Here is a 10,044-nt window from a genome sequence, read left to right as displayed (position 1 = left end):
GCTACGCAGGGCAAAATGTAGATCAGCTCCGTACTCCTCCAGTGCAGCCTGCTGTAGAGCTTCAGGGTTCTTAACTGTGTACACACAAGCACACACACGCAAGCACACACACGCGAGTAATGGAAAGTTACATTCTGAAACTAATTCTTTCAAACAGCTTGTTTAAATGAACTAGACATCCAACTGTTTCAGTTTTATGAGGGCAGTTGATGGTTGTGTAAATCAGCCTATGTAAACTGTGCTTTGTGGTTCTCTTGTGACTAGAATAGGCCATATTTTACCTTCACTGGAGCAGACTGACCAGATAACTTCAACATTCCTATATAATTTCATACACAGCTGGCATATGTTCACAGTATTGTGGCTGTATCTAGTTAACATAAAGTTGCCAAACAGCTAACAAAATTAGCAGAATGTACTATGGTTTGGTTTGCCATTAAAGTTTATATAAGCCTAGACTAGAGAGCTGCATAAGGAAAGTTTAATTCAGCTGGACTTTTGAATCACTTTGACCAATTTACTGAAAGAGCTGATTCATAAGAGCAATTCATTCAGGAATCAGCCATCAGCAACACATACACCGAGTAAAATAAATTGATAACAATGTGAAAACAAATCCCATGAAACCAAAACTGTCTTGTTTTCTACCAACATGAACATGGTGTCATGTACCATCATCAGAAAGTGTCTTCCTACCTTTCTCATTTGCTTTCGCAATGATCTCTATGTGCTTCATGGCTGCCTTCATCATTTTTCCGGTGACAACTGACGGCACGTCCACCTGGAGAGAGAAACTGTGAGGGTCACATGACATGAGGCTGGGTGTGTAATTTCCCCATGGACCCCGCTTACCTTCTGGGCCCGACGGACCATAACTGATGCGAAAAAACGGAATGTCTGCCTTAGTTCATCCACACATGCTTCATCATCTGTAATATCCCTAAAAAATTAAATTAAATTAAAAAATTTTTAAAAAAAACAACACACACAAAAAAAGCAATCCAAAAAAAAACAAATCATACAGCCAAACCCAGAGCTAATCCTCCATAAAAACCTACAACATTTTTCAGTATTCAAACATATCCTACCTGTACCAAGGATACACAAAGTTCTCCAGAACTAACTCCAGCACCTGAACACAGACACAAACCAGGATGTTAATGCTTTAAGACACATTCGTTTTACAACCAACTAAACAACTTCACTAGTTATACTCCACCTCTCCAATGGATGCATCCACCTTAGAGTGAACTTTCAAACCCAGCCATGGCTGGTAGTTTTCCATAAGCAGAGCTGGCCTGTGAAACACACAGACAGGCAGGAAGCATTCGGTAGTTTTGTCCAGTTCATACAACATCAAAGATCAAAGAAATATGGTGCAGATAGTGAAGCGAGGGTTCTCGTATTTGTCTGTGACCCCAGCTGGCTGATGAATAGAGCAGTACTCTACCGGTGTCTTTTGCACTTGTTTTTCCCACAAACAGCACAGCTGTGACCGTGCGGGAAGAGCTCCGACTGTTCTGGCCGCTGCAACAAAAACAGGCATGCCCATTGTCCCCATCAATCCGCTACACTGAGGAAAAGCTCGGACCTGACACGTTTACGACCTTACTTTGTCCTTGGTCTTCACAGAAAAGAAAACACTGGGCACGAGGTAGTCTGGACTCAGTGAACAGTAGAAAGTGACTGCTCCAGCCAGAAATGACCAAAATATCATCAGAACATGCAGATACCTAGAGAGGTAATAAAAAGCATCAGCGCACAGAACTGCAGCGAAAACAGCCACCATCTAGAACATTCTGCAACAGACTGTCATTAGTGCTCATTGATGAAGGGTTCACTTTTTATCCATTTTATTTACAGTAAAAAAAAAAAAAAAAAAAAAAAAAAAAAAAAAAAAAAAAAAAAGTAATATATATTTGTTTGACTTTGACATTACAGTTGACTACTCACCTGTTAAGAATTATGGTTGATGATAACAAGAACATCAACAAAAAGCATATGAAAGGATACTGCCGGGCAACTTCCCTGAGCATATCGATCTTAAAAGCCCTCCTGAAGGATTCTAATAACGCTTTAAACTTTGCCATCGGGGATCTGTTGAAAAAATTGAAAAAGTTCATTTCAAAAGTTAATTCACCTTGATATCTATCATTTCAGATTTGTTATGGTTTCTGTTGTTTTTTTAACTATATCTTATGTGACCTAAACGTCAATCTACCGCAACACACGGACCCATAGCTACCAAAATTATAGTTAATGAGAAATTTTAGACGGCATAATTTTTTAAATGACATACGATAAATACATGCATGTTCAAATGAGTAAGCAAATAATACACAATTAAAACTATATAGAAAAAGTCAGCTGACTTTCACAGCTATAGGCGAATTACGCTTCAACGTCTCGCATAGTAAACTAACCAAACAAGATATGTGGATCTGGCAAAAACGCAGTGAAGGTCAATGTGTAGTAGTATGTGGATAGGTTAGCTGGATTAGCTGTTTCATACCCATTTCAGTACATTATCTTCGTAACTATGCGGAAAATAAATATGTTTGTAGCTAGATAACGCTAACTAACCTGCTTTGAACTTACCTACCTACCTACCTAGCTAGCTAACTTAGCTAAATCGTCAACTTAGCCAACGTTACCTTGAAAGTTCGATAACCCTAGCTAGCCTCCGCTGAAACAGCTGCTCTCAGCAATGTACACTAACGTCACATCAATAAAAGAGAAAGGTGATGCATAACATGAACTGTTTTCTACATTGCTGTAGTAGATCTCCGAATAATGTCAACAGTTGGTCGGTTTTATAAACTTATTTCCCTAAACAGTTTACGGAACCAGTGAGAACATCCGACATGTCAAAGCATTCGCAGCCAGTTGTACTGTATTTTAAAACAAAAGTCATGGCAAAGCACATTTCATTTAGTAATGTTGAATAACAAAAATTCACAGAAGGTTCTTATTTCTCTGGGTTATACAATACATGCAAATTAAGTATTATATTTTACACCGTAACGCAAATATAACCCCAAAAAATGGTACATGCTACATTTCAAGTGGGATATTTCCCAGTCGTCTGGAAACACGCATAAACAAATTACTAATGTGAACCTTTATTTTGAAAATCTGCAATTCTTGCGTAATCTAAACTGTCTCGCATATATTCGATACGAGACTGACTCTAATCTAGTTCAAATGCGTATGCTATAATCGTGTTTATTCGCTGTCTTTCATTTATCATGAGAAAAATGCAAAAAAAATTGTAAATGTCAAAAATGTAAAAGATATACAATGTGCTGTGCTTGTTTAAAACGTGCAGATTTAATGCAGTTTTGCTACAACAGGGGGCGGCATAATTCTTAAAACCTGTAGTGTTTTGTGGCGAAGAAGTGGAGCTATATAAATCTGCGCGCCGTTGTGGTTTCTCTCTTTTGTCTTATGTTCGGGAGGGTCGTGTAGTAATAGGTTTACTTAGTGTGGCTAATTTCTTTTTATCGCTTACTTGTACGGTAATGTTTCAAACGCTTTTGGCTATCAAATGTTTTATTAGGCTTGCTTAGAAGTCGAAACTCTGGAACAGCGTTTTTATTTTCTGAAAACCTGCGGGTAAGGGCTTTTCCCTGGCTAAATCTGTCGTTAGTCACTCGGCCTTTGTCGCCGTTGCTTTAATGATGAATCTATCCCGAACCTGATCCTCTCTATGACTGACACAGCTTTATGGATCTGACTTCTGATTAGCAACTCTTTGACGTCGCGTTCAGCCAAAGCGGCATTCTGTGATAATAACTATATTTTTTAACTCCACAGGGCATCCAACCACGTGAGGAGGAGCACCCATGGCTAACGTTGCAGGGCCGTTCGGTTTAATGAAGCGCTGTATTGGACATGTCTTGTAAATGCTTTTTTTACTTTAAAGCTGGGTTTTTTTCCAGGTACGAGTTGCCCTACTCCATCTGGCTTAATTCCTCCGCTAACGCCCAGGTTTTGTTGTCTATAGAGCTTTCGTAACTTGAGAAACCTTAAGGATTCGTTTGGTGATCATTTGTGTCTATGTAAAGTTAATCCCGGTTTGGGGGGGGGATACCGTGTCCGTTTTCTGTATCTTGTGCACTTTAACACAGATTTGCTAAGTGCAGATTTTTTGCTGTCCCAGCTGCCAGTGCAGCTACATCAGATTTGAGTGTTGCAAGCATTCTCAAGGCAGCGCGTGCTTGACCAAGCTAGTTTCAACCCTACGTTATCAAGATTTTAATTGACTTGCTACTGAGGCTTTGAAGTGGCTCAGTAATTCGATTATGGATGGCTCTAACATGATTTGGGCACCCTAACGCTTTATTTAAAAAAAAAAAAAAGCTAAATTATGCAGTTCCTATCCACAAGATGGAACTAAAGGTCTAGACTTGGTCCAGGGAAGGAGCACACCCTTTCCTTGCAGATGTATTAAAGGCAGGTCTGAGACAGTATCATGTAACAAAGGAATGTGTTGCATTGTGAAATTTTATACCATTTCATGTAAAATCTGTTTGATTGTCAGTACTATTAAATGGATAAATTCAACCACAGTTTGAGGGTCAGTTGTGACTTTATTGAAAAGCTTGGAACAGACTACACTGCAATACAGAAATTTAAGCAGCTGTTGAGTTCAGCCTTAATATTTTCACATGACCTGATGGTGCTGCTTTAAGACAAGCCACTGGTGGGGTTTATGGTGTTAATCTCCATTCCAAACAGCAAGTACAACTGAGTCTGTCAGCTGGGATGGGATGTTTCTTGTGCTGGGGTTCCTTCCCAATCTGAACAGAAGCTTTTCTATGCTCTGAATCTTGCAGGAAGGTTTGGTTTCCAGCATCTGTTTAGGCCTTGGACTAAACTGGAGGCCCTGCCACAACTTCTGTTGGTGGAATTTGATGGTCTATACTTAACCCACCAACCCATGAATCGGTCTCAACTGTTTAATGGTTCTTGGAAGCTTAAGAGGGCAAAAGAAAGTGATCCCTTCTGTAGGTTAAAATCCTGTGCAGTTCAGTGTAGAATTGCCATCAAGAGTCTTGACTGTTATAGCAGTACAGCAGATTTTCAACTTGACCCCAGATAACCCTGCTGTGGGGAGTCATATTTCTTCAGAATAGCAACAAAACATTTAAGCTACACACTACAAACATATTGCCACACACATCTAAGATCTGTCATCTTAATGGACTACTGAAACTGAACTAGTCAGAAATATTAAGACTGGCCTTTAATTGTTTTTTTTTCTTTTTTCTTTTTTTTACATCTTATTTTACAACAACATTGAAGCCAGGCCTAAGCATTTAATTCAACTTGTGTTCCATATGTTTCTTGTTTGTATTAAGTGTGGTGTAGCCAGCACACCAGAAACTTTAAGTTTAGTACAACATGAACACAGTTTTGCTGTTAGCCATTTATGAAACAGGTTTTAAAAAAGCTATATATAACAGTTCTGGACCAATATCACTTTGTACTGCAATACACAAAACAACATACAGTAGCACTTTAAGTATTTAGTGGGTGATTTTGTATTCTTTTGAGTTTCCTCACCCCAAGAAGTAGCTCCAGCTCCTGGCAGCCATTGCCCTTTTATACATCATGAAGCAGTCTCTCCTGTCCAGCACCCCATGCGTGTTATCAAAGAGACCATGAAATGCTCTGTGTACATGGACAGCTGCAACAGGAGCTGGCCTCTTAATGAGCACACCAAAAACAGGAAGGAGAAGAAAAACACCACATTACAGTTTAATATTGCAATTATTGAACAGCAATATTTACACTTGTGCTGGGATGTTGTGGGATGGTTTTTTGTTTTTTTTCCTCTTTTTAAAAAAAAATGAAACTCAAGGATATAGGCCATGTCTGTTGTTCTCTCCTTACATGCATGGTAACCCATTCGGTTGGTTTACCAGACACAAAGGCTAATTCTGGCCTGAACAAAGTGACATTTTCAACTATGATTCACTATTAACTTCATCCACTGACCTGTATCCAGTGGACTTTCACACCATTCACTAAAAATGGCAAAGCCCAGGACTGTAAAGGTTAGCCAAAACCTATTGAACAGTCAATTCATTCACAAAATCTCTGAAATGGTCTCAAGGAAGTGAGGAGACCCAAAGCCAACCCTATACAGTCTTGTAAAAGAACTCAGAACACTACATAAATTAAGACTCAATACGGTTGTTAATATCAAAGTCAATACTCACACTTTTCATGTTACATTTTTCTGGAGGACAGCATGAACAGCCATGTCCCTTGTTATTCAGTGTTTGACTGTTGTTTTACTACCATTACTAACAATTTGCACAGAAGAGCAAGACAAATGATCTCACAACCAGTGAGATTTGCCACGTCTTTTAGTTCAACTGCATGGAATATATATAGTACAGTTTAGTACCACATATTTACATATCAGCATACATGCTTAAACATTTTTGTACTAAAAAGATCAATAGCCCCTTGTCCCCATGATAGAAGATATGATCGCTCAAAAACCTGATTTGTCAAAGTATAAAAATATAGTAAGCCTTCATGAGCACATTCAGGACATCCACACATGTTCAGTTACTTGATAAGATTGGTAAGAATGGCACAAAGAACAGTACAGATGCCATGATTGTGAAGGATGCACCCTGGCTGCAGAGAACAGTTTTGGCACTTGAGTACTAAGATGCAACAGTGGCACATCATCCAATGGAAAACAATGAACGGCTTCCTTTTTGCTGATTCTGGACCTCTCATGCATTGCTGTTTTTTTCAAACACTGGATTCCCTCACCCAATAAACAAAGTCAAATCATGGGTGAATCTGACCAAAATGTGCTGTTAGCTTAAGCACATGGCTTTGATATTCCATCCTCAATCCCACACCCAGGGCGCATGGGGGGTGGGGTGGGGAGGGGATTTTGGGGTGAAGGGGTGTGCAAGGGGTGGGTGGGGGGGTTGTTGGGGCATCCACCGGGCTCGTCAGACAGCTTCAGCAGAGGTGTCAGTGGACACAGACATGGTGACTTTGGCTATTTTCACAGTGGTCTTGACACAGCTCTCAGTTGCCCGATTGGCGTGGATGTGCAGGTTGCGGTTCTGGCAGTCAGACTCCAGGCTGTTGTCCAGCTGCTGCGTGCTGCTGCCGCCTCTGCAGCCCTGACAGGCAGCCAGGAAGGCACGGCGAAGGTCCTTGCTCCGCAGCGCATAGATGATGGGGTTCACTGTGGAGTTGAGTAGGCAGAGCATGCTGCAGAATGCAAACACCGTCTTGATGTCGTCGTCCATCTTCCAGAAGAGGTCATACACCATGATGGCCAGCAGGGGGCCCCAGCAGATCACCAGCACTGCCAGGATGAGCACGAGTGTCTTGGCCAGGCGGATGTCCATCCGTGCCTGCTCAGGCCTGGTGGTCTGGACCTTGGTGCCATCAGCGGAGTACACCACCAGGCTCTTCTGAGATGTGCGGCTGAGCATACGCACGGCATGGTGGTGCGCCTTCCACAGGATGTACATGTATGCGTAGATGATGAAGATCAGCAGGATGCTTGTGACACCGATCCAGAACATCAGGTAGTTCTCATCAATTAATGGGAAGATGTCTGAGCACACTGAGTTCAGGCGCCTGCAGTTCCAGCCCAGCAGGGGGAGCACTGCAATGACAATGGAGATGACCCACATCATGGAGAAAGCAATTACTGCCTTGGTGCGCGTCACAATGCGCCGGTAGGCAAGGGGCCGGTGGATGGAGATGTACCGGTCGATGGCTGTGAGGAATAGGCTCCCAACAGAGGCGGTGAAGGATGCTGTGACTCCTCCCAGCTTGAAGAGGAATATGTTTGGGCTGTCCTTACGGTGGAAGATGTGAAAGTCTAAGAAGCTGTAAACGAAGATGACACTGCCTAGCAGGTCAGCTATGGCCAGGCTGCCGATGAAGTGGTAGGAGGGGCGACAGCGCAGTGTACGTGAGTGCAGGATCACGCACAGAACCACCAGGTTCTCCAGCACCGTGAAGGTGCCCAGCGTCAGGGACATGACCGCGATGGCCAGCTGCTGGCCGGGCGTCAGAATCATGAAGCACTCCATGTCCATGAAGTTCTCACCACACTTCATGTTGTCACCAGCCTCCTCAGCTAGGCTCCGGTTTCCGAACACGTCCGTGCCATTGGTGGGAAAGAACGGGAGGCTCCTGAGAATGAGCTCCTCGTCCGGACCGACCTTGTCCGGGAACGAGTTGCCGCGGAAGGCGGACAGTGGCTTCTGGAATGGGTAGCCACCCTTGATGAAGTCAGCGTTGATGGCCGGGTCATCATAGCTGGCATCATTGGAACCCAGGTACTGGAGCCCAGAGGTGATTGTCTTGAAGGTGGTGTCTGCCACACCATCCAGAACAGACTTCATGTCTGCCTCTGAGGGGGAATGCTGTGTCCAGTGGTGTGTCACGTAATATCTAATAGCTGAAACAAGGAGAATATTTTAGGCATTAAATCAGAGTGGCACAATGGGACAAGACTTATCTCTTCAACACATACTGAGCATAATTCCAAAGGCTATGGAGAGTTAGATAAGAAAAGAAAGCATTTCAAGATGAAGTATGAAACCAACTGAGCCCTGAATGTACAAATAGATGCTGCTTTATCATTACCAAATAAGACATGTAAGGAAGAGCAAAGCCCAGGTTTTCGGTACTCTCGCCTAGCATAATGACTTAACGGAACTTCAACTACTAGCGGAATGATCGACCTTGGTGGGTGGCTCACGGGTAAATTCAATATAATTTAAAACGTCCGATTAATCACGGAATGAAACAGTCAACGGTAACATCTAGAGAGGGAACTATCATCATCCGAGGGGACCTCTGGGGTCCGCGCGCACGGCAATCACTGTTAAACAGCTGTTATGGAGGAAAATGAGATGCGGTCAGCCCCTTGAATAATGAGAGACAGTGGGCATACATCTCGAGCCGCTGACATTGCTTTATCAGTGCATACGATTTCAGTTAAGTTCCATTTTACATGCTAATACGAATCGATTTATCTAATTGTTCGTCGTTAATTCGATCATAAATTGTGTGGGAAAAAAAAAAAAACCCAGAACGAACCGAATTTTAAATCATTTCCGAATACATTACATTTAGGTAAATCCCACAAAAGGTCGTAGTGAACAAACAAAAAAGTCAACGAAACGTGTGATTTTCCATTTATTTTAGAATTTATTTACGAGGAATTTTATTTAAATAGTCTATGTGCTGAAAAACACAGATGCTATTTCTTCTGAAGCCCCTATCTAAGTTTATTTGATAAGACCTCAAGATTACTAGAAAATAGTAATAATAAATTTGCTTGGACATCATCTGTATACATCTGGGCACAATTTGTCATTTTTTAAGTAGAAACTGAATGCAAGGACGTTGCAAATAAATTGAAACTGTTGTCAGCGAAGCGCATGTATTCACTACAAAATAAATGTTTAACAACAACAACAAAATAACAGCTTTTATCTAAACAGGATGCTCAGAATAGCCTATATAGAGAGGTCTTATCTACTTACCTTCACATAGTTCACGCAGGTGCTGCGCGCTCTCCAATCGTATTTAATTACAGTAATCCAACAAGTAGGACATTTTGGGTACTAAAAAAAAACAACAAAAAAAAAACAATCGAGCGATACAGGCAGAGTGTTCGTTTACATTGTACTAGTGACTTATATTCTTTGTGCATAGAATAAACGAACAGCCTAGAAAGGGGTGCTGAGGGCTTCTCCGAACTCTTCTCCTTTCCTTCACGGGATGACACTGAAACGTGTTCTCCGCGCGTGTACGGTCTGCGACGCCGGCGTTGTCTGCGCGCGCTGAAATGTTTATGAAGGCTCTCTGAAGTGCAGCAAGTCACGTGCTCGAGCGTGCTCGTAACAGTGCTGGCAGCGAGAGCGTCATACAAGTGTAGGTAGGAGCGAGCGGCACAGGCAGACACAATAGTAAGGATTTGGAGAAGAAAAAAGAAAAAAAATCCCCCACACCCCGCAATGTCAAGGGATCTGA

The 10,044-nt window shown here is 42.1% G+C and overlaps 2 protein-coding genes, 1 long non-coding RNA gene and 1 other non-coding gene across 9 annotated transcripts in view; 2 read left to right on the top strand and 2 right to left on the bottom strand.

Annotated features, from left to right (window-relative positions):
- snx14 (sorting nexin 14) overlaps positions 1 to 2,886 on the bottom strand; it is a 25,351-nt gene extending 22,465 nt beyond the window's left edge. For all 5 annotated transcript variants that reach the window (XM_035528929.1, XM_035528930.1, XM_035528931.1 and 2 more), the window contains exons 1-9: positions 2,655 to 2,886; positions 1,954 to 2,097; positions 1,613 to 1,733; positions 1,451 to 1,527; positions 1,220 to 1,298; positions 1,089 to 1,132; positions 853 to 940; positions 697 to 781; positions 1 to 74 (exon numbers count right to left, since the gene is read on the bottom strand). The exon at positions 1 to 74 is cut by the window's left edge and continues 83 nt beyond it. In XM_035528929.1, the coding sequence (XP_035384822.1) occupies positions 1 to 74; positions 697 to 781; positions 853 to 940; positions 1,089 to 1,132; positions 1,220 to 1,298; positions 1,451 to 1,527; positions 1,613 to 1,733; positions 1,954 to 2,090 (705 nt within the window). In that variant the 5' untranslated portion in view covers positions 2,091 to 2,097; positions 2,655 to 2,886. The remainder of the gene's footprint in view (positions 75 to 696; positions 782 to 852; positions 941 to 1,088; positions 1,133 to 1,219; positions 1,299 to 1,450; positions 1,528 to 1,612; positions 1,734 to 1,953; positions 2,098 to 2,654) is intronic.
- Positions 2,887 to 3,429: 543 nt separating this feature from the next.
- On the top strand, positions 3,430 to 4,571 carry LOC118241897. The gene is made up of 2 exons (XR_004776412.1): positions 3,430 to 3,615; positions 3,817 to 4,571. It is a non-coding gene; the product is annotated as an uncharacterized LOC118241897 (long non-coding RNA).
- Positions 3,673 to 3,746, top strand: LOC113590007. The gene has a single exon (XR_003412059.1). It is a non-coding gene; the product is annotated as a small nucleolar RNA SNORD50 (small nucleolar RNA).
- A 1-nt stretch (position 4,572) lies between the features above and the next one.
- cnr1 (cannabinoid receptor 1) lies at positions 4,573 to 9,859 on the bottom strand. Of its 2 annotated transcripts, XR_003412058.2 has the most exons (3): positions 9,555 to 9,859; positions 5,569 to 8,461; positions 4,573 to 5,106 (listed from the first exon to the last, which is right to left on the bottom strand). XR_003412058.2 is itself a non-coding variant. In XM_027029935.2 (2 exons), the coding sequence occupies exon 2, from the start codon at positions 8,403 to 8,405 to the stop codon at positions 6,987 to 6,989; it is 1,419 nt and encodes a 472-aa protein (XP_026885736.1). In that variant the 5' UTR covers positions 8,406 to 8,461; positions 9,555 to 9,859; the 3' UTR covers positions 4,573 to 6,986. The 2 variants fall into 2 exon arrangements, 1 of the variants encoding a protein (XP_026885736.1); XM_027029935.2 differs by having other exon boundaries at positions 4,573 to 8,461.
- Between the last annotated feature and the right edge of the window lie 185 nt (positions 9,860 to 10,044).

This window comes from Electrophorus electricus, chromosome 8, assembly GCF_013358815.1.
Source record: "Electrophorus electricus isolate fEleEle1 chromosome 8, fEleEle1.pri, whole genome shotgun sequence".
Classification (NCBI taxonomy): domain Eukaryota; kingdom Metazoa; phylum Chordata; class Actinopteri; order Gymnotiformes; family Gymnotidae; genus Electrophorus; species Electrophorus electricus.
This window is presented reverse-complemented; position numbering and strand designations above follow the sequence as displayed.